Genomic DNA, 23733 nt, shown 5'->3' with positions numbered 1-23733 from the left:
TTAACTGATTCTAGTAAACAGATTTCTTCTGTTATTTAGACTGATCATCACTCAGTAGAGCTCTTTCCTCCTTAAATTCATTCAAGCTGCACCAAGTCACACACACTCATAAACATCAGGCCTCTGAATATGTCTGATTGTCCTTTTTAAGATCCATGAATTATTCTGGTCAGTGTGTAATCCCACAAACACCCAAATGCACAGCAATAAACGTGATGAAGAAAAAACGGAGACTTTTTTTTTTCTTATATTCGTGATACTTGTCTGTATGTTATGTTTCTGTTTTTCCATGTGATTTGTTCCATTGTCTGTTTTTAAAGTTGGTTTTGATTTCTCTGATTTATTTTTTTTAACACTGAAAAGATAATGATTCAATATTTTAACAACACAAAACTGAATATGAATAATTGGTGCTGACAAACTCACACGTCTGCTGCTGATCATGAACACGATCAATGAATAGATCATACATTTTAATGTTTTAATGAAACATCAGGTTGAACAAAAAAACAAAGTATAAAAACACTGATATAAAATGAGGCAGAAAACATTTGAATAAAAAACATTTTTTTTAAAACAATAAAAACATGTCAAAGTTTCAGTTTTCCTCTTGTTCTGTCCGTCTGTGCAGGACGACCATCACAAACCTCCACTCACTCATGAAGCTCAGTCTGATGTCCGCTCACCTGCAGGCGCAGCTCGGTAAGGGATTGTGGGTAGTGTAGAGTTAATACTGTTTGAAAATGAGCTCATATTTACAAAATCAGTTTCTCAGAATGAAAAGATCTAAATATTTATCTAATATAACATATTGTGGAGGTGGGGGGGCTGGGAGAGCACCTTCACCTGTACCAGAGGAGAGCTGTTAGCTCGTTGATCCTCAGGTTAAAAAGGCAGCAGCTGAGCTGCCACACTGAGACATGCACAGAGGACAGAGACACTCAGGACAGAGACACAAGAGAGTCACTCAGGACTGAGACACACGGGACACGTGTGGTGAGACTTCACGAGAGACTGTCGAGCTGCAAAGCCGAGGTTCCAGCTGAGAAGCAGAACCTGCTGGTGCCCAGCACCTGCGCTGGTTGACCCTGTGGTGCAGGTGAGGTGCTCTCCCAGCCCCCTCACCTCCACACATATGTCATATTTAAGGAACTAAAACATCTTGTTCTGATCTGAATGATTAAATTCATCTCAATCTGGATCGGATTATTTTGTATTCATGAGATCGTCTGTGTGTAATTACAACAGAGACGTGAGGTGATAATCACAAGACACTTGAATGTGCTTCTGAAAAACTCACAAACATTAAAAACACACAATACTGAAAAAATCCTCACAGGGAAGTTTAGATTAATCTCTCTACACCTCCTGTCTGTCTCCACCTGTCTGTCTCCACCTGTCCGTCTCCACCTGTCTGTCTCTACCTGACTGTCTCTACCTGTCAGTCCCTACCTGACTGTCTCTACCTGACTGTCTCTACCTGTCTGTCTCTACCTGACTGTCTCTACCTGTCTGTCTCCACCTGTCTACCTGTCTGTCTTCACCTCTCAGTCTCTACCTGTCTACCTGTCAGTCTCTACCTGTCTGTCTTCACCTGTCTACCGGTCCTTGGCAGAGCGCAGGTCAGTGGTGATTGGGTCGTGCTGGATCGTCTGGTGCAGTATCAGAGCCAATAAACCAGCTCGGTTGGTCATGGCCGTCCTCAGGTTCCTCTCCTGCTCGAACAGCTCGTCCAGTTTGTACCACTGACAGAGAGAGAGTGACATCATGTGGTCAGTCGTAGCCATGACGCCGGCGTCACTGATGTTGACAGAGTTGTTTTGGTGCGTACCACTCGGACTCTCTCCAGGTCGACCTCTGCTCGGCGCAGTTTCTCCCAGCAGTAATGTTTGTTACACTTCCTCTTAGAAACGCGGCAGAACTCTCCGGTCGGCTCGAAGACGTCTTTCACCAGAGGACAACCGCAAACCTCGTCAGCCGGGACCTGATGTGTTGAGAGACAGAATCTTGTGCTCTGATACATGAATCAGTTTCTGAAAACTATGAATCTTATTAAATGTGTCAATAAAGGTCTGTGATTTTGAATCGGAGAATCTGAGACTCTGAGATTGCGTCATCCATCGGAGGCTGTATTTAAAGACTGATTGCATCGCAGCAGCGCGACTAGACTGTCCCGTCCCAAGGCTCCTCCAAACTGGGCCCACAAATGCATGGATCCTTCCCAGCCCAACGTATCCCATGATTCATTGTGTTCAACTGTTATGAGGTAATGGCGGCAGCAAGAGAGGCAAAAACCTCGGATGAATCTATTTTTTAAGTTAGCACCCAACAGAACAGCTACCGTAACACACTCGAAAAAACATCTTTTCAACATTTTTAACCAAACAAAGAACTTTCCTGTCTTTAGCTCTGTTGCTAGGCGACGGCTGTAAGGGCGGGACAAGCTGGTGACGCAATAGGACTGGTCCGTGTGATTTTGGTTCAGACAACGCGGTCTACACGGCCGATGTAGGCTGCAGCCGACAGGAGGAAGTGTGGTTAACGTCTACAGGAAGTATGGTTAACATGCAGAGGAAGTTTAATAATATGAAGAGGAAGTGTAATAAGGATGCAGAGGAAGTGAAATTAACACGTAGAGGAAGTGTAGTTAATGGACTCAAACTTTATTAAAAAACTCCAGGAGCTTTTTGAAAGAGGAGAGAAATGAAACAGCCCCCTCTGTTGGTGTGGAGGGAGACGTACCTTTGGATCTCTGGAGTGTTCAGGACATAAAACCTGCAGCCGCTTACAGTACGTCTTACTCTGAGGGTTATACACATCACAGAACAACCTGGTGGCTCTGAGAGACAGACACACACATGAGAGACAGACAGGTTTAAAGGTCTACTCAACCATAACAACACTTTTCTAATGAGAAAGACACACAGGCGACTTACCCTTCTATACGTGTTGGGTACATGGAGCCGAACGACGTCTGACTCTCATACTGTTAGACAGGCAGAGAGAGAGACAGGCAGAGAGACAGACAGGTGTGATCAGTGTATCAGTCGTGGCAACATCATAGACTGTAAATAAAGATGGATGACACGACAGCTCCATGCAGTGAAGCCAAAAAATGTTTTCCCCTGGTGGTCGGCTGCAGTATAGGTCATAAACCCCAACACCTGCATGTTAGCAGATGGGACATGGACCAAACTAAAAACCAGAGACATGTACACAGTGATGTCATCACCCGTGTCACACTAAGACCTCCCACTGTCTCCTCCAACCACCGGAGACGAGGGTCCTTAGGTGTCCTTCTGTTAGAAGACAAAAAATATGTCTGCACACTGGACACTGACCTTAGCATAGCATCTCTCCATGTGTCTCAGCGCCACCTTTGGGTTGACGGGGTGACTGCAGGACACACAGAAGATCTGAAGGTCAGTGTCATCACCATCACCTTCAGTCACCTGGGGAGAGACAGACAGGTCAGACAGAGACACAGACAGATCAGAAAGAGACAGACAGTTCAGAAAGAGACAGACAGGTCAGATAGAGACAGACAGGTCACAAAGAGACAGATAGATCAGAAAGAGACAGGCAGGTCACAGAGAGACAGACAGGTCAGACAGACTCAGTGTCTCGTACCTCCTCGTGCTGTTGGACCTGCTGCAGTTTGGCGTTGGCGATGATGCCTTCGAGCTCGTGAAAACGTTTTTCCATCAGTGTGAGGCGGAGTCTCGCCGCCTGCTGTTCCCTCCTGATTCGCTCCAGCTGTCTCCGCCCCATCTCCTCTGCAATGCACGGACTCTGCTGCCACTGCTGGATCCTCTGAGGCAAGATCTCGTAGATACGACTGAAACAGAGACAAGAAGACGGTGTTCAGTGTCCAGGAGACGACCTTGTCTTCCCTGTTGTTCAGGTGTATCTTCACTCACTTGGCGGCGAGCTTCATCCCACAGTCCTCTGAGCAGTATTTAGAGCTGGTCCTCGCTGGTTCGACACATCCTGGACCCAGACACTGCCTCACGGACCCGCCCACCTCTTTGACCACGCCCTCTACGGCTCGCTCGCTGTGCCGCACGCGCTCCCTGTGCCGCTGCTTCGCTTTGTGGCGCCTTGGCTTCACCTCCTCTTTAGGAACGGACACAGACTTCTACAGGACAGGATGGGAGTGTTAGTGACATCATCAGTGACATCATCAGAGGACTAAATGACATCCTCACCTTTTTCTCCGTCTTCTTCTCTTGTCTCTTCACGTGTTTCACCTTCACCGCCTTCTTCCTCGGAGAGTCCGACTGAGTGTCTTCGTCCTCGCTGTGCCACACCTGCAACAGGAAGACGCATCAATCGACAGGAAGTGGCTGTTCTGACGGTTGATTGGTCGGAGACGCTCACTGACCAGGTCTCTGTATCCGGCAGCTCTGTACTGCTCGTACAGCTCCAGCTCACTCTCGCTGAAAACCTCATCTTCCTCCTCATCATCCTCATCATCCTCTGTCTGATGCCCTGACCCTCTCCTCAAAAGGCTTCGTCCCCTGGCGCCGCTCCGAGCCATCTCCTCGTCTCGGACCCGAAGCATCTTCTGCTCAGAAAGAGGAACGTGTACCTAGCATCAGGTATGAGGACAAGAGGAAACCTGCACCTGTACCGTCTTATGCAGGGGTCAGAATATAAGAAACATGATGGCACAACACCATCATCTGCCAAAACATGTAACTGACAAAACAACAGAACCTGGACTGGATGTCTGGACCGGATTTCAGTTAAGGAAACACTCATGTGACCACTCACCCTCGCTCGGACCTCACACTGCCTGAGTCTACACTTCTGTCGGATTTTGTTCGGACCTCCAAACTTCTTCATGTCTTTGCAGAAGTCGCACTGAGCGCAGTCCTCCGTCCTCAGGCAGGCATCACACTCTCCACACATCCTGGCCGAACGCTTGATCTGAAACAGAAACAAAGATCACGTGACCAGAGAAGACTCGTCGCTCCAAGATCTCGTCCGACATCTGCTGAAGAGTCGCTGTGTGGCTACTTTTAGCTATGACACACAATCATCCATGTAAACTGCTGCCTGTGCCGATCTATGACACACCCACCTGGCTGCCAGGTCACCTGTGGGCCCCGTCCCCTACCAGTCCAGTTGCTTGGTTACCTGAGAGCTCCTCCTCCTGTCCATCTTAGGTTGGGGGGTGGAGCTTCCATCTGCCTCAAGCTTGTCGTCTCTATCTGGCCCCGCCTCTTTTTCCTCCTTTTCCTTTATCTTCTTCGGACGGTATTTAATCTCCAGAGACGAGTCTCTGTCTGAGACAGAACATTCAGCTGACGGCTAACTGACAGATGATGGTTAACTGACAGCTGATGGCTAACTGACAGATGATGGTTAACTGACAGCTGATGGTTAACTGACAGCTGATGGCTAACTGACAGATGATGGTTAACTGACAGATGATGGTTAACTGACAGATGATGGTTAACTGACAGATGATGGCTAACTGACAGCTGATGGTTAACTGACAGCTGATGGCTAACTGACAGATGATGGTTAACTGACAGCTGATGGTTAACTGACAGATGATGGTTAACTGACAGATGATGGTTAACTGACAGATGATGGTTACTGACAGATGATGGTTACTGACAGATGATGGTTAACTGACAGATGATGGTCTGACAGATGATGGACTGACAGCTGATGGTTAACTGACAGCTGATGTTAACTGACAGCTGACAGCTAACTGACAGCTGATGGTTAACTGACAGATGATGGTTAACTGACAGCTGACAGCTAACTGACAGATGATGGTTAACTGACAGCTGACAGCTAACGACAGCTGATGGTTAACTGACAGATGATGGTTAACTGACAGCTGATGGTTAACTGACAGCTGACGGCTAACTGACAGCTGATGGTTAACTGACAGCTGATGGTTAACTGACAGCTGATGGTTAACTGACAGATGATGGTTAACTGACTGATGATGGTTAACTGACAGCTGATGGTTAACTGACAGCTGATGGTTAACTGACAGATGATGGTTAACTGACAGATGATGGTTAACTGACAGCTGATGGCTAACTGACAGATGATGGTTAACTGACAGCTGATGGTTAACTGACAGCTGATGGTTAACTGACAGCTGACAGCTAACTGACAGCTGATGGTTAACTGACAGATGATGGTTAACTGACAGCTGACAGCTAACTGACAGATGATGGTTAACTGACAGCTGACAGCTAACTGACAGCTGATGGTTAACTGACAGATGATGGTTAACTGACAGCTGATGGTTAAGGACAGCTGACGGCAACTGACAGCTGATGGTTAACTGACAGCTGATGGTTAACTGACAGCTGATGGTTAACTGACAGATGATGGTTAACTGACTGATGATGGTTAACTGACAGCTGATGGTTAACGACAGCGATGGTTAACTGACAGATGATGGTTAACTGACAGCTGATGGTTAAAGGACGCAACTGACAGCTATGGTTACGGACAGCTGACGGTAACTGACAGCTGATGGTTAACTGACAGCTGATGGTTAACTGACAGCTGATGGCTAACTGACAGATGATGGTTAACTGACAGCTGATGGTTAACTGACAGCTGATGGTTAACTGACAGCTGACAACTGTACAGCTGATGGTTAACTGACAGATGATGGTTAACTGACTGATGATGGTTAACTGACAGCTGATGGTTAACTGACAGCTGATGGTTAAGACAGATGATGGTTAACTGAGCTGATGGTTAACACGCTGATGGTTAACTGACAGCTGATGGTTAACGACAGATGATGGTTAACTGACAGCTGATGGTTAACGGACAGCTGATGGCTAACTGACAGCTGATGGTTAACTGACAGCTGATGGTTAACTGACAGCTGATGGTTAACTGACAGCTGATGGCTAACTGACAGCTGATGGTTAACTGACAGCTGATGGCTAACTGACAGCTGATGGCTAACTGACAGCTGATGGCTAACTGACAGCTGATGGCTAACTGACAGCTAACACTGACTGATACGTTAGCAGATATGAGAGAACACTGACCTCTGCAGGACGGACAGTACCACACTCTGATGGCTTTAGCTGCTTTCTCTGAAACTCCAATACAGTTTCCATGAAACCACTCAGAACAGCTGTCGCACCCTCTGTCACACAGACAGGTAGAGAGAGGGAGGGACAGAGAGACAGGTAGAGAGAGAGAGGTAGAGACAGACAGGTAGAGAGAGAGAGGGACAGAGAGACAGGTAGAGACAGACAGGTAGAGAGAGACAGGTACAGAGAGAAAGGTAGAGACAGACAGGTAGAGAGAGAGAGGTAGAGAGAGAAAGGGACAGAGAGACAGGTACAGAGAGACAGGTAGAGACATACAGGTAGAGAGAGAGAGGTAGAGACAGACAGGTAGAGAGAGAGGTAGAGAGAGAAAGGGACAGAGAGACAGGTACAGAGAGACAGGTAGAGACATACAGGTAGAGAGAGAGAGGTAGAGACAGACAGGTAGAGAGAGAGAGGGACAGAGAACAGGTAGAGACAGACAGGTAGAGACAGACAGGTAGAGAGAGAGAGGTAGAGAGAGAAAGGGACAGAGAGACAGGTACAGAGAGACAGGTAGAGACATACAGGTAGAGAGAGAGAGGTAGAGACAGACAGGTAGAGAGAGAGAGGTACAGAGAGACAGGTAGAGAACAGGTGAGACGATGAGAGAGAGAGGTAGAGAGAGAAAGGGACAGAGAGACAGGTACAGAGAGACAGGTAGAGACATACAGGTACAGAGAGAGAGAGACAGGTTAGTTTTCAAGAACTTGTCTGTTGTTTAAAACATTTTGTAAAAACTTTATTTACATCATGAAACAGTTGATGTCTGGCTTCCTGCAGATGCAGTAAACAGGGGAGTTGCGGGTTTCCAAGGCAACCCGTGGTCCTCCTCTTCCTCCCTCTTCACCTTCATCTTCACGTCCTCCCTCCTCCTCTTCAGGGCCTGGCTCTGCTGCTGCCTCCTCAGACTGAAACACAACAAACATGAAACAGATGAAGTGAGTTCAACATATCCAGGATCTGTTTTCTTTATCCGGCTTCACTGAACCTGACATCGTCCTGAGAACAGATGAAGCTGGTTCTCAACTGGAAACTCTTATCCAGCTACGAGCGTGTTCATGTAGCAGAGGAGGCGTCGTTACTTACGAACATCGTCCGAACCATTAAGATCTTAATATATAAAGAAGAAACACTGACACCTGCTGGTAGCTTCAGTAACAGCTACAAACAAAAGTGATGTTGAACAAAGTGACACACAAACAATGATCACATGAGAAGAAAGGAAACAGTAGATATGAATTCACACTATTATGTAAAAAACTAAAGATTAACTCTAAATAAACATTCATTTTATTAGAGTTGTAACTCAGTTCATTTTGTCTGATGATAAATAAACTATTATAAACGTGTGATGCAGATAAAAGTGACGTCAGACTGTTTCTGCTGCTGAAACCGAGGAGACGTGAAGATGTGACGAGCTCAGTCCGACTCAAATGTTCATTTATCATGATGAGAAATAATAAACAGTGTTTGGATCATTTTTAATAAAACATCAAAGGTTTTTATTTCTCCTCAGGTCTGCAGTGATCTGATTGGTCCGTAGTTCGATCATTGCTCCCTAACTTTAGTGGTTCATCATCAGTTACCATGGTGATTTATTATTAAACCTGATGTTACCTGGATAACCACAGATCCTGGATCGCAGTCCAGACCTCAGGAGAACAAACTACAAACTTAAAGGGCGATTTCACAGTTTGTATTTCTGTCCAGACAAACATTAGACCAGGATCTGTGACCTGAGCTGGACAAAGAAGTGGACTTCAGAGACCCGGATCCCATCAGACCAGGTCTGGATCAGACTCATGAGGAGAACTCGACAGGTCCAGACAAATAAAAAGGTTTTTCTCTGCACAAGAGACCCGGATCAGAAACCACATCACTAACGACAAACCCAGACCCCATCAGACCGGGTCTGCGGGTCCGGACCCTCCGCTCACAGACTCCGTTAGTCTCGTGCATCACAGGGAAGATGAGACGTCACACTCACCATGATGACGTAGAGTCAGACCTTCACCTCCATCTGTCCCCTCAGAGCCTTTTTATTTCCCATCAGATCTGCAGGAGACTCTTTGTCTCACCCTCCTCATCACCATCTTCATCATCATCATCTTCATCTTCACTCTCTTCTTCTTCTTCTTCTCTGTGCGGGAAATAAAGCGACACCTACAGGCCTGACTGACACTGCTGCACTTCTCTGTCTGTGCAACAGGGGGCAGCACCGGAACACAGAACCACGTCAGTGAGCGACGCCACAAGTAAGAATCCAGTAATAATCTGATCAATAATAATCAATAATAATCCAGAATATTCCATCTCTCGTGTTTCGCTCTTTATTATTTTCACAGGTGAAAACTGAAATATTGATTTGGTCAGAAAATACGTGAAACAAGTCTGTGACTATTTTATTCTTTCAAAATAAAAGTATTAAAAATAACTGTACAAGGTTTATCTGCTGCTTCCGCCTCATCACTTCTTCTTCTTCTTCATGATCATCACTGATCAGTACATTTATTATCGATCATCACAACCGATCAGTCAGTTTCAAGTCATTTTTAACATTAATTTACAATAATAAATACACACCGGACCCACGAGTGTGTGTGTGTGTGTGTGTGTGTGTGTGTGTGTGTGTGTGTGTGTGTGTGTGTGTGTGTGTGTGTGTGTGTATGTATTTAAAGGAAGCGGAGGAGAAGGCGATTACACGTATGCGTGTGCGCGCTCCGGACGAAACGGCGAAGTGTTTATTAAGAGAAAGAGACAAAGAAGAAGAAGAACGAAAGAAGAACCAGGTTTGATTCTTTTTGTTTCTTCGTTTATTCTGAAAATATTTAGAAAATGTTTCTTATTAATGTAACTCAGACTCAATTAGTTTTTTCTAACTTCTCTGATCATTGATCAGTTTAATTCACATTAATGAGTCATAACTGTCACAGTAAATTGAGTTATTATAATAACTCAATTTCAGTCTTTTCAATTTATTAGATTTTTCTTTGATTAACAAATTTCATCATTTAAAGCTGAAATAAATACATTTACTATTATTATCATTATAATTATTTTGTGTCAACAGCTGTAGAACACAACTGGATATTATCATTAATGTTTTTATTATATTATTATAAGTACTCAGAACTTTTACTGATGTTAAGTTCTGATGACGTAGAATAATGTGTTTATCATCATTATCATTAATATTAATCATTTAAAAAATGTACAATATAATAAATGATGCTGTTGCAGCCGGTGCAGCTGATGTAATGAGTTAATTTGCTGCTGAGTAGATTCATCAATTGTTTGATTGATTGATATTTAAATGATCTGACGTCAGTCCACAGAACAATAAAATGGATCTAGTGAAGTAAATGTACTCAATTAATTTCCACTTATTACTTTTTATGATCACGTTACATCAGCAGGATGGAAGTGACATCACACATCTCCAACCCCACTGAGGGCGGAGTCAGTCATAACCCAAACCAATCGGAATGCATCTCGAGTCAGCCGACAGCAAATGGGACGCTGCCACATCACGACGCAGGTGAGACAGTGATCGTGATGTCATCATGTCTCTGATGACATCACACATTTGGACCCACGTCCTTCCTGAAGCACAGGAAGATGGCGTGAGGGGACTCCCTGCGTTTTTGACCGTGAGCTGAGACAACCTGAAGGTCACCTGACCTCTGGCTCAGGAAAGATCCGGATAGAGTTCAAAGTTCACTGTGACGACCACAGAATCCTCAGAATTTATTATTAATAAATGTAATTAACTTGTTTACAATCTGATTCATTTATACATAAAAATATGAAGATGAGCGGGTCGCTATGATAACTGAACGGGAATCAGAACTATAAGATCAGTTTTCTGAACCGTGTGATCTGAAGCTCTGTGATTGGCTGTTTGGGAGTCGCATTTGATAACATGGTGATTAAACATCCTTTCTGTGCAGAGGAGGCCCCGCCCCCTCTCTCTGATAGGTCAGAAGATTACCTCAGTGATGACTCTTTGACAGGCAGCTCCTCCACCAATGACATCTCTCGACTGCTGGCCCCCCACCCCATCACAGCTCCCCGCAAACAGAAAGGTAACCTCATCATCCGCCATGTCGCTTGTGATGTCATCTGTGATGTCACCTGTGATGTCATCTCTCTGTGTCTCAGGTGTGGACAACTCATCAGTGTCTCCTGGTCCTGTCCGTGCTCCTCCTCCTCCATCATCCACCTATAACAGACACAGCTGCAGCCTTGATCATCATCACCATCGTCACCACCATCATCAGAGCACCAGTCAGAAGCGTCTGTCCTCCACTAAAAGCCACGCCTCCTTAAAAAGCGACGCTGCCCACATCAAGGAGGTCGCTGGAGATGGTGAGCCAATCAGCTTCAGTCTGTAGTTTTGTCGTCATGTGGTTGTGTGGTCAACTCCAGGAAACTGGTCCAGGTTCTGCTGCGGCGCCCTGAGGACCCGGACCATCGTCACTGGGAATGTGGTAGGAGTCAACTAGAATATAACTCAGTCGATGTTTTCATACGTTAGTTTAAAAACAAACTGACAAAGGGAAAAACAAATTCCTCAGCAGAGGTAATGGTGTATATACAACAGCGCCCCCTGTGGCCACTGATCTGTGGTTACATGTAACATGTTAACATCCGTAATTACTGTTACCAACAGTCGAGATGTTTTCAGACATAAACTCTGTAAGATAGGGACATTTCCTGTAGTTGGTGTTTGTGAAGCAGCAGCTGCAGGTTGTTGGGTCCGACTCGTTCACAACAACAGGAACATGTGGGGAACATCCAGGCGAGGGGCGGAGCCTGTAGAGCAGCAGGAGGCCGGACATGACGTATAAACTCTGCTGTGGAAACATCAGTGTTGTTGTTTCCAGCTCATCCACACAGGCGTCAGCCTTCATCACCAGAAGCTCTGGAATCAATCAACCAATCATTTTATTTGTACGGTCCATATTCATGAATCACAGTTTAGCTCATACGACTTAACAAGGTGCAACATCCTCTGTTCTTAACCTTCAACCATAAAACTTTCAACAGGAGACGTAGGAACCTTAGAGATTCAGAGGATTCATCTCACTGATGTGAGACTGTGTCTAACATGTAAAGGTGTATGTTTGAAGACTCAGATGTAGGAGCAGGAAAGTGTAATGATGGAGGTATCAACAATAATATTAGTAAATGTGCAGCGGTTTATATCTCGTTGATAATTCATGATGACGACAGACAGTTACAGACGCATGTCAGTTTATCTTCTGGACGTTCTGTTTATCTCTGTCAGACACTCACAGTCTGTCGACTCCACCCTCCTGCTCATCTGACTCCTGTTCAAACATCAACTGCTGTGTTCACTGTCTCCTGGTCTGTCTCTGTCTGTGTCTGTCTCTACAGTCTGATGTGTTCACTGTCTCCTGGTCTGTCTCTGTCTGTCTCTGTCTCTACAGTCTGATGTTTTCACTGTCCCCTGGTCTGTCTCTGTCTGTCTCTACAGACTGATGTGTTCACTGTCCCCTGGTCTGTCTCTGTCCTTACAGACAGATGTGTTCACTGTCCCCTGGTCTGTCTCTGTCTGTCTCTACAGACTGATGTGTTCACTGTCCCCTGGTCTGTCTCTGTCTGTCTCTGTCTCTACAGACTGTTGTGTTCACTGTCCCCTGGTCTGTCTCTGTCTGTCTCTACAGACTGATGTGTTCACTGTCCCCTGGTCTGTCTCTGTCTGTCTGTCTCTACAGTCTGATGTGTTCACTGTCTCCGTCTGTCTCTGTCCCTACAGACAGATGTGTTCACTGTCCCCTGGTCTGTCTCTGCCTGTCTCTGTCTCTACAGACTGATGTGTTCACTGTCCCCTGGTCTGTCTCTGTCTCTACAGACTGATGTGTTCACTGTCCCCTGGTCTGTCTCTGTCTGTCTCTGTCTCTACAGACTGATGTGTTCACTGTCCCCTGGTCTGTCTCTGTCTGTCTCTGTCTCTACAGACTGATGTGTTCACTGTCCCCTGGTCTGTCTCTGTCTCTACAGACTGATGTGTTCACTGTCTCCTGGCCTGTCTCTGTCTCTACAGATTGCTGCGTTCACTGTCTCCTGGCCTGTCTCTGTCTGTCTGTGCCTCTACAGACTGATGTGTTCACTGTCTCCTGGCCTGTCTCTGTCTGTCTCTGTCTCTACAGATTGCTGCGTTCACTGTCTCCTGGCCTGTCTCTGTCTGTCTCTGTCTCTACAGTCTGATGTGTTCACTGTCCCCTGGTCTGTCTCTCTCTCTACAGATTGCTGCGTTCACTGTCTCCTGGCCTGTCTGTTCTGCGAGACGCTGTCCATGTGTTTCGCGGTGGGGGAGTGTCTAGCGTGCGGAGTGGGTGGGGCCGGGTGCTGCAACGCCGCTGATGGTTGCTGCTGCTGCTGCGTGGAGGTGGCGGGGGAGGCGGCCTGTACGGAGGACGCCTGTCAAGCCGTGTTGGATTGTGGGATACTGGAGGACTGCTGTGGCTCGTCCGAGTGCATGGAGATCTGTCTGGAGTGCTGCTCCATCTGCTTCCCCTCGTAGACCAGCCAATCAGAGACGGACTACAAGATGAGGTCACAGACACTGAACCAGACCAGGAGGACTGATGACATCATAACTCTGATCTTCATGTCACATGATGGACATGATGGTGACTGTGATGGCGTCTCCGTGTGGACCCACGTCCTCAAAGTCACTTTGACTTCCTCATGTTTTAAATGATTCTTATTATCATGACGACAAAAGTTAAAGCTACAATGTGAAGATCAACATGTGCCAGTGTAACGTGCATACATGTAATCAGATTACTCTCAGACTACTACTTGTGTCCATGTGCAGCTCTGAGCGACGACAGAAGTAAACCTGACTGACAGGAAGTGGGTCCTGCTGGGACAGGAAGTGCGTGTTTGTTGAAACTATGTGCCAGGACATCCAAACAGGAAACAGGAAATCACTGTGATGACAACTCCACCTGACCTCTGACCTCCGGGACGAGCAACATCAAAGAGACGAACCCAACCACACACAGTCCAGATCCAGTATCACGGACATGAGAGATGATTCTGAAATGTTGTGATCAGAAACATGACGGAAAAAGACTAATTTAAGCTTTTAAGTGCTGATACTGCCCCCTGGTGTTCAAACTGAAGAGTTGTAATCTGCCTGAGGAAACACACAGACACAACCACCATGATTGTCATGAATTTATTTCGATATAAAAGTTTGATCTATAAAAACCGAGACTACAGACATTTACATGAACATGAAATGAATCCCTTCTTCATGAAGCTGTCGTTACTATGGTAACTGGAGCTACACCACAGGCATGTTGTGGCTGGATCTCTGTTCTGGAACATCACTGGGTTCAAAGAGTCAATTCAGCTGCTTTTATTTTCCTAAATGTCAACAAATATCGGGACTTTTGATCTATTTAATGTAAAATGAATTGATAAAGTTGATTTTATAAAACTGATTCTGTACGTTGATCATTATAAATGTGGATGAAGCCTCTCTCCAGAACGAAGATGAACTCTGCTGTAATATATGTGTAACATTCCTTTGACTGAGACCAGAACAGAGGATCATTACGTTTCCTGTCTCCAACACAGTGGTTCTAGATTCTGAGTCCTGAGTCCAGGTGAGGTACCTGCTGTGATGTCACAGATGGAGGCGTGGCTACAGGAATCTGTGCCACATGTGAAAGATTCTGAATCAGCACAAAGCTAATGATAGCATTAGCTGTGTACTTCAGCCATTATTGTGTTTAAAGTCTAAGCCATAACACGTCCTCTGAGCAGCAGCCGGGCTGCAGCTAGCTGGTTAGCATGCTAACTTCAGTGGAAGAAAACACTTCACCAGAACTTGTCGAGCTGCAAATGCTAACGTTAGCTAATATTAGCTATGTAGCAAACATTTACATAGCTCACATATAGAGCTCCTTTAAAAGATTTTCGGGGGGAAAAAATTCCATTTGTAAAAATAATAAATATATATCTATATATCTATAGATATATCTATCTATAGATATATAGATATATAGATAATTTTAACCGAACTGTTATCAACCAGTTATTGATCAGCTGCTGCTCTACTGACCAATCAGCTGCGAGTTATTTCAGTAATAGACGATTTGCTTCTGGTCTGTTTCTGGGCTGATGTTGACGAGGATGAAACAGCACAGCTGTCGCCATGGTGACACTGGTGACAATGGGAGCACTGGAAGACACAGTAGTTACCATGGTTACCTAAGTGATGCTGGAGGACATGTTGGTTTTCATGGGCAAACTGGTAATGGACACCTCCTGGTTACCATGGTGACACTGTTTCTCTCTCTCTCACACACACACACACACACACACACACACACACACACACACACACACACACACACACACACACACACACACACACACACACACACACACACACACACACACACACACACACACACACACACACAGTTAGAACAGTTACCATGGAAAAACCTTGGTGTAACTGACAGGCTCACAGTGGTTACCACGGTTACACTGTAGGACACATTTGCTCCCTGTGACATCGCTTTTATATTCTGTTCATTTTGATGAATACTATTTCTATTAAAAGATGAACATTTAAAAAATCTCTGGTCTGAGTCCCGCCTCTGGCCAATAAGATCCCTGCGTACGTGATGATGTCATCAGAGGTCCTCGTCCATGCTGAAGCTGCTCCTCCTGCTGCTGCTCTTAGAGGCTCCACAGGACAGCAGGGGGTCAGACATCACCCCTCCTCCCCTTCCTCCCCCCTCCTGCATCAGGATGTCTCCCAGGCTGTGGAGCTCCGTCAGCCCCACGTCTGCCATCAGGTCGGCAGAGAAGACAGTGGAGGCTCCCCGAGGCTCGTCCAGCTCCACAAAGCTCAGGGCGTCCAGATCCAGGGAGGGAGTCGCCAGGGAGGAGAAGGGGTGAGGCAGAGTGGGGGAGAGAAGAGTAGAAGAGGAGGAGGCGGAGGGAGGCGAGGAAGAGGAGGAGGTGAGGCCATGGAGACGAGCCTGGAGCTCCAGCTCCTACAAAAAGAAGATTATTCACGTCAGAGTTCAGAGGTTAGAGACCCCTTTCACACCTGCACCAGTCAAACACATCTGTATCCAGGTGGGATCTGTTCACACCTGCACCACTATAATGCGTTTCTATCCAGATGTGATTTATCCTGCTCTCATTCACACCTGGCATTAACCCACTGAGATCTGATCTCTTTCCAGCTCACATCACATCCTCCTCTCGATTGGTGCAAAAAGAGACGGAAGGAGAAATACATGGTGAAGCTCCTCCCCCTCCTCACCTGTATGCGGAGCAGCAGTGAGTGGTTGGCGTTCTCCAGCCTCTTCTGTCTCTCCTCCATCTCTCGCGCCCTCTGCTGTTCTTTCTGCATTTTGCGGATGTAATCCACCGACGCCCTCAGGATGGTCCCTTTGTTCCACCTCATCTCCCTGATCAGCCAATCACAGGCCACGCCTCGTTAACACACAACACCAACCAGCACAGTGAGACATACAGTGTTGTTTGTTAAGTGTTTACTGACAGGTCGGTGGATTTGGGGATCAGCGCTCCGAGTTCTTTGATGCGGTCGTTGATGTTGAACCTCCTCCTCCTCTCGACTGAAACAGAAACAACATCATTATTATCATTATTATCATTATTATCATTATTATCATTATTATCATTCAGTCTTGATTGCAGTGCTCATCAGAACTCACTGAGGTTGTGGTTGTCCTTCTTCTGTCTCTCTTTGATCAGAGTTTTTGTCTCCACGTCTACAACAACAGAGTTAAATATATTTAAATTAGAATTATCGCTCCCTCCAGGTTTTCCTGACATATCGAGTTCACAAGAATGAGACAACCTGAAAACATTATGCCTGCAGCCACCAGGTGGCGCCGGTGTGGAGAAATAAAACATTTCACATGTGTAGAGAAAGGAAATCTGGATGAATGACCTTGGACAGAATGAGGCAGCCGGTTGGAATGTGAGGAAATCTTTTAGCATGAAAGTTTCAGAAGCAACAATAAAAAGATAAATATTTAATTTGTCAACACTGTGGGGCCACTTACTTTTTTTTTTACAATTAACTTTATTTAGTCGGTTTGAAGACGACAATGACTTTAACGTCCTGGACATTAAACGTCCTGGACATGAGTCCATGTCCATGAAGACCATGTGATGACTGAAAACTCTGGAAAACACTAACTGGTGGAACTTTAGTTTTAATATTTTCATTAAGCTACAGTTTCTACTTTGTTGTGTAATAATATTTTTACATGTAAGACGTCAGTGAATTTATTTAGTTTGTAATTTTGTTTTCATGAGAGAAAAGATTTTTAAAAGTTCAGTCACAGTAACTTGAAAATGACAAACTGCAGTTTCTGTTGAGGAAGACGTTCATGTTGACTGAACAGGAAGTGGGAACTGATGATGTGGAAAAATACGACTGGATGCTGAGTGTGTGTGTGTGTGTGTGTGTGGGTTCGTCCACAGGAAGTCGTGGTGTTGACTCATCAAAATGAAGAAGAACAGATTTTGCAGCAGAAAACAGGGAAACACGGGGGAGGGGCTTCACTCTCTGAGCTGTAACCTCAGAACTGGTGTGAGCCAATGAGAAGCCAGCTCTGCACACTTTTAATGTCCAATGAGTTAAACTGTGCAGAAGTCGCCGCTTCACGGCGTCGGTCACTCACCGAACAGCTCGGTCTTGATGGCGTGAAGCTCGGCCGGGCAACTGTTGCTAACGGTGATGGCCGGCGTGGCCATCCCTCCATTGCTGCTGTAAACGTCCAGCATCGTCCCAGAGACAGGCAGCTGAAACGGACCAATCAAAACACAGAATCAACGTCTCTGAAATATAGAATGTTGTAATTTGAATGAAATCTGTCCGAAGAAATGAGAGAAGAAATGCTGTCGTGTAATTCTCATGTGATCAGTTCATCAGACTTTTCAGTTTTTTTAAGAATCATCATGAAGACAAATAATGTCAGCGTCGTCAGAATGTGGCTTTTAAATCAAACTGGTTTCCAGAGCAGTTCTTTGTGTGACAGCTCTGATCTGAGGTCAGTTCATGTTGCTCAGTGGAATCTGCTGATCGAACAAGAAATGATAAGAGCTGCGTCCTGCTCACACACACACACACACACACACAGTCACACTGAACAGGAGTTACAGGGAAACAACAGATTCACGTCTGACTCAAGGAAAACATCATGTTAAAGAATTTACTACAAACAGATAGACATCTCAGTGTTTCTGGATTTCTCTTAGCCAATTTTACATCACATATTTAGATTATTTATTGTGAGTTGACGTTTCATTGATCTAATTATTAATCCTCTGACCTCTGCAGTAGAAATATTCCTGCAGTGTCTCTAAAATCTGTACAACCTAAATGAAAAACTTCCGTAAGTCAATAAACCATAACAAATGATTAAAGTACTGAAACTGGGTCAAAACATTTTTAAATACCAAAAATGTTTTTTAATAAAATTGAAAAAACTATGAACATGTTTAGTTTTTGAGGCATGAATATTTGTCTCCGCTCCTCTACCCCGCTCTCTGGCGCCACCATGTGATTACGATTTAAATTAAATTTAAACAGCGTCATGTTAACTCATGTAGAACCTTCTGCCGGCGAACGTGGCAGCGGACAGTCTGTTAACTGGAAGTTTCTCGTAGCGTTACAGTTTCGTCTAAATACATAAATTGAGGATGTTTATTCACTGAGTCTAAAAAGTTTAAACCCTCATTTCTGTCAGCCTCAGTTTTAAAATAAGAAAATAACTTTATTGATCCTGAAGGAAATTCTTGTGCAGGATATTTCTCCAAAGTTACAATAACAAAGACTAAAAAGAATAAAGTATGAAAATGGGTGAGTCTGAATAGATAACACAGCGAGTAAGAAAAGATCAAACTGAACCCTTTTCTCCAGTTACTCTCTGTGGGGCAGTGGTTCTATGTTTTTTCATTTCCACAATAAATGTTTGTGTGACAGAGGAGTCAGAGTTTAAACTGAAAATAAAACATGTTTATATCGTTCTGGTTTGACTCGTCTGTTACATTCAACTGTTACTGTTCACATGTTAATGCATCAATAATATTGATCCAATTACATCCTGTCACCGTCAGTACAACTCTGATCACTTTATATAATACGTTATGCTGACGACACGTTATTTAACTTCACTCCTCTGCAGAGAGGTCAGAGGTCACAGCTCAAACTGACCTGAAACAACAAGACAAACATTTTACCTCAGATTTAATCCTCCTCTTCTCATGGTCTGGCAGTAAAACTAAAATCCTCATCTTTGATTTCACACCAACACACATTCACAGACATACACACATGAATCCATGCACTCAGTAACACACACACTCTCTCACACACAGTCAGCAGCAGAGCAGCAGAGCAGCAGAGCAGCAGAGCAGCTTCCCTTTCTCTTTGCTCGACTGTTGAAAAATGAGGAAACGTCTCTTTAAGAAAAAAACTAAAAACCCTCCCAGTGTTTCATTATCAGCCTCACACACACACACACACACACACACACACACACACACACACACACACACACACACACACACACACACACACACACACACACACACACACACACACACACACACACACACACACATTGCTGGAGCAGAAACTCCCCAATACAGATCTGCAGGCATCTTTTAACCAGTTTTTATTCAAACCATAATCTATATTTAATCCAGATTTAAACCAGTTTCAGAACAGATGTAAACTAATTTTAAATCTAGTTTTAATCCAGCCTCAATTAAGTTTAAAACCATATTTAATCCAGCCTTATTCTAGACTGAATCCAGTTTCAATCCTAAATCAAGTTTTAATCCTGTTTCAAACCAGCCTAAACCCAATTATAAACCAGTTTCCAACCAGATTGACCAGATTATCTTTAATCCAGCTTTAATCTATTTTAAATCCAGTTTTAAACCTGTTTTAAACCAGATTTAATCCAGTCTTAATCCACATTTAATTCAGCCTTAATCCAGATTCAAAACGAATGGAAACCATTTTAAATCTAGTTTTAATCTAGACTGAATCCAGTTTCAAGCCTAAATCAAGTTTTAATCCTGTTTCAAACCAGCCTTAACCCAATTTTAAACCAGTTTCTAACCAGATTGAATCCATCTTTAATCCAGTTTTAAACCTGGTTAAAACCAGATATAATCCAGTCTTAATCCAGATTTGATCTAACCTTGATCCACTTTTCACTTATCTTTATTCGGAGTGCATGTTAGTTTGTGCACGTGTGTGTGCACGCGTGTTACCGTGTTGGCGAGCTGTAGTCCGGAGTCAATCAGCGTCAGAAATTCGTCGTTGAGGCTCGATTCCAGGCTGATGATGTCATTAATGACGGTCTCTTCCACCTTAATGAACCAATCAGAGGACAGATGAGGTTTGTGTATATTGTGTATGTACGTGTTACTTCTTGTTCAGCCGTATATTTACAGTATATCTTTTATTATTTATATTTCTTACTTCCTGTGTGCCATCTCCTGGCTGAGGTCCGGGGGCACAACCCAGCTGGGGGGAGTGGCTTGATGACAGTTCAGATGGCCTGTGATTGGCTGTCCTGGGGGCGATGGTTGTCTGAGTGGTGCAGAGATACTGACGCACCTGCTGCCTCTGAGCCTGCTGGATGTGATACCTGGTCGGGTTCTCCAGGTGAGTCTGCACCTGAGGGGCACACAGGTGCATGAGGGCAAATGGAGGACACTCACAGTCTGTTTTCACCTCCTCCTCCTCCTCCTCCTCCTCCTACCTTTAGCACCTCCACAGGAACCTGAGCAGGAGGTTTGCAGGAGGACGACACAGAGACAGGCAACGAGGAGTCAGAGGAGCGAAACTGATGATGATGTTGCTGCGCCTCCTTAAACTCCGCCTCCAGAGTTTGCTGACGCATCAGGTCCTGACGCATCAACACCCTGCAGGAGGAGAGAAGAGAGAGGGAGGAGGAGGAGGGGAGGAGGAGAGGAGAGGAGAGGAGAGGAGGAGAGGGAGAGGAGAGGAGAGGAGGAGAGAGAGGGAGGAGAGGAGAGAGAGGAGAGGAGAGGAGGGAGAGGAGGAGGAGAGGAGAGGAGAGGAGAGGAGAGGAGAGGAGAGGAGAGGAGGAGGGAGGAGAGGGAGAGGAGAGGAGAGGAGAGGAGAGAGAGGAGAGGAGGAGAGTAGCTACAACTTTATTTCATAGAAGAGAAACAGACAGTAAAGAAGTATGTGTGTGCGTGTGATACCTGGATGACATCACCGACGTCAGTGAGGAAGATGACGATGAGGAAGGGGAGGAAGCTGCTGCTGATGTACTGAGGAGAGAAGGAAAGATGATGACATCATCATCTCTGATCTTGTGACATCATTTTGATCCTGAACTGATTCAGAGACAGAAGTCAGACTTGTGTGTGTGTGTGTGTGTGTGTAACCTGATGCTGATTGGCTGACTCTTGATCTCGTAGAAGGCATCGCAGCCTGAAGGCAACAAATTGTCAACCTCGATGTCAGCGACAATCCCAGACTCCACCCTGACAGACGGAGACAGAGCCAATCAGATTGTGACCTCAGAGGTTCTGACGTCACAGCACGAGTACAAACTGAATTCTGTCAGCTGAGGATTATTGATTCTTCTTGGTTATTATTCTGATGTGACAGATCACCTTCACCTCACTTAGGTGATCACATGACCATAGCTTCCTGTTTACTGACCACGTCACGCCACACGATCACATGATGCAGGAACATCTGGATATCTGCCCTGAGTTTTGACTGTCAGGTTCAACAACGAAGTTTCCAGGGGGAAATTTCAAACAGCTGCTGAGTCATGAGTTTGACAGCTGGCTCGGATTAGAGGAAAATAAAAGGAGAATGTGAGGAGACTCAGCTTAACACTGTAAAACATGAAGCAGCTAAAACATCTGGAAAAACAACTGGCTGAACTCAACACTGTTGTGTGTGTGTGTGTGTGTGTGTGTGTGTGTGTGTGCGTGAGTGTGAGTGTGAGCAGGGTGTGGTGGTGGAGCAACACTGATGAAGACAATTCTCGTCTGGCTGTTTCCACTGGAAAAATACCTACCAGTGTGTGTTGTGTCCTCAAAATTGCAGAGAGACCAGTTTGTGTGTGTGTGTGTGTGTGTGTGTGTGTGTGTGTGTGTGTGTGTTAATCTTGAATGACTCATTGCAGGAGGAAAAGAGGATCAGAGGTCAAAGTTCAAACAGTAACATCAACAACCTCAGACTCCATTCATCACTTTATCTCATCAAAGTGTTAGAAATTTTATTCTAAACGAGTTTGAAGTGATTTTAAATTTTCGTAAATAAATGTCACTTTCATTTCTTTTGAAAGTATCAAGTTTGTTTAAAGATGAGATTTAACAGAGAGAAACATGAAGTGACTGATTCTGATCTTCATCTTCATCTTCATCATCTTCACATGAATCAGCTCGTCTCTATTCAACGTGTTTGCACTTTACTGTCAAAGTTCATCTTCAAAATAAATCTAACTGAATTTAAATATTTATTCAAATAAGAAAAGGACGTTTATTATCTCGTAGTTAATTTCACTTGACATATTAAGAATAAAGCGAAATGTTGGAAGTTGAATGAGCCGATTTGAGCAGAAACATGTGAACCCTGGTTTCAGTCCTGGGTTCAGTCCTGGGTTCAGTCCTGGTTTCAGTCCTGGGTTCAGTCCTGGTTTAAGTCCTGGGTTCAGTCCTGGTTTAAGTCCTGGTTTCAGTCCTGGTTTCAGTCCTGGTTTCAGTCCTGGGTTCAGTCCTGGTTTCAGTCCTGGGTTCAGTCCTGGTTTAAGTCCTGGGTTCAGTCCTGGTTTCAGTCCTGGTTTCAGTCCTGGTTAAGTCCTGGGTTCAGTCCTGGTTTAAGTCCTGGGTTCAGTCCTGGTTTAAGTCCTGGGTTTCAGTCCTGGTTTCTAGTCCTGGTTTAAGTCCTGGGTTCAGTCTGGTTTAAGTCCTGGGTTCAGTCCTGGTTTCAGTCCTGGGTTCAGTCCTGGGTTCAGTCCTGCTGAGGACACGAGTCCTCGAGCTGCTGAGACACTCATCTGTTGAAGGTTCTGGTTCAGAGGCTCAGCGCAGCAGAAGTAACGGGACTCCCGGACTCACCGGAGCAGATTGAGTGTTTCAGCCGAGTCCAGGATGACAAACACGGTCTGCGGCTGCAGGATCCCGGCCTCCTGCCGCTCCGGCCCGGCTCCGGCTCGGTTCAGGACCTGGTCCGAGGTGACACCTGACATCTCCCCGGAGGCACAGAAGATTCCGCGGGCAAAAACTGGACTGATCCACCGAGCCGGACCAGGAGCAGAACCAGCACCAGGTCCAGTCTCAGGTTCAAGTCCGCCCCCTGAGAAGCAACAGACACGCAACTCACAGATCACACACACACACACACACACACACAGACGCACACACACTGACCAATCATCGTCTGCCCTGCTCACCGCCGACCAATAGGAATCAGGCAGTATTCTCTGACAGCCAATGAGCGGCTGCTGCGGGGGCGGGGCAGCCATCTTGTTTGTTTTGGTCTGTGAGGTTTACGGGAAGTTGGGGGTGGGGTGTGGTGACGTCACTCCAGCTGATCGGC

General features: G+C 45.3%; 3 protein-coding genes across 4 annotated transcripts; 1 reads left to right on the top strand and 2 right to left on the bottom strand.

The window, feature by feature from the left end:
- Nucleotides 1-440: 440 nt before the first annotated feature.
- Nucleotides 441-9257, bottom strand: cxxc1a (CXXC finger protein 1a). The gene is made up of 15 exons (XM_035158213.2): nucleotides 9079-9257; nucleotides 7839-7999; nucleotides 7044-7144; nucleotides 5143-5291; nucleotides 4777-4932; nucleotides 4385-4567; nucleotides 4209-4310; nucleotides 3921-4138; nucleotides 3631-3838; nucleotides 3342-3452; nucleotides 2937-2986; nucleotides 2743-2839; nucleotides 1832-1984; nucleotides 1581-1745; nucleotides 441-686 (listed from the first exon to the last, which is right to left on the bottom strand). Exons 1-14 carry the CDS (start codon nucleotides 9079-9081, stop codon nucleotides 1599-1601), a joined length of 1839 nt encoding a protein of 612 aa, XP_035014104.2. The 5' UTR covers nucleotides 9082-9257; the 3' UTR covers nucleotides 441-686; nucleotides 1581-1598.
- A 445-nt stretch (nucleotides 9258-9702) lies between these two features.
- zgc:113363 (uncharacterized protein LOC791449 homolog) lies at nucleotides 9703-14572 on the top strand. Of its 2 annotated transcripts, none has more exons than XM_047340367.1 (5): nucleotides 9703-9880; nucleotides 10508-10629; nucleotides 11042-11176; nucleotides 11253-11459; nucleotides 13364-14572. In XM_047340367.1, the coding sequence occupies exons 2-5, from the start codon at nucleotides 10509-10511 to the stop codon at nucleotides 13639-13641; spliced, it is 741 nt and encodes a 246-aa protein (XP_047196323.1). In that variant the 5' UTR covers nucleotides 9703-9880; nucleotide 10508; the 3' UTR covers nucleotides 13642-14572. The 2 variants fall into 2 exon arrangements, with proteins under 2 accessions (XP_047196323.1, XP_047196322.1); XM_047340366.1 differs by having other exon boundaries at nucleotides 9704-9880; nucleotides 10505-10629.
- tfe3a (transcription factor binding to IGHM enhancer 3a) lies at nucleotides 14291-23540 on the bottom strand. The gene is made up of 11 exons (XM_035159504.2): nucleotides 23253-23540; nucleotides 21564-21662; nucleotides 21378-21446; nucleotides 20909-21071; nucleotides 20626-20823; nucleotides 20415-20513; nucleotides 17810-17930; nucleotides 16832-16888; nucleotides 16657-16732; nucleotides 16417-16564; nucleotides 14291-16141 (listed from the first exon to the last, which is right to left on the bottom strand). Exons 1-11 carry the CDS (start codon nucleotides 23381-23383, stop codon nucleotides 15776-15778), a joined length of 1527 nt encoding a protein of 508 aa, XP_035015395.1. The 5' UTR covers nucleotides 23384-23540; the 3' UTR covers nucleotides 14291-15775.
- Between the last annotated feature and the right edge of the window lie 193 nt (nucleotides 23541-23733).

This window comes from Hippoglossus stenolepis, chromosome 6, assembly GCF_022539355.2.
Source record: "Hippoglossus stenolepis isolate QCI-W04-F060 chromosome 6, HSTE1.2, whole genome shotgun sequence".
NCBI classification, from domain to species: Eukaryota; Metazoa; Chordata; class Actinopteri; order Pleuronectiformes; family Pleuronectidae; genus Hippoglossus; species Hippoglossus stenolepis.
The sequence above is the reverse complement of the archived record's forward strand: the minus strand, read 5'-3'. Positions and strand labels throughout refer to the sequence as shown.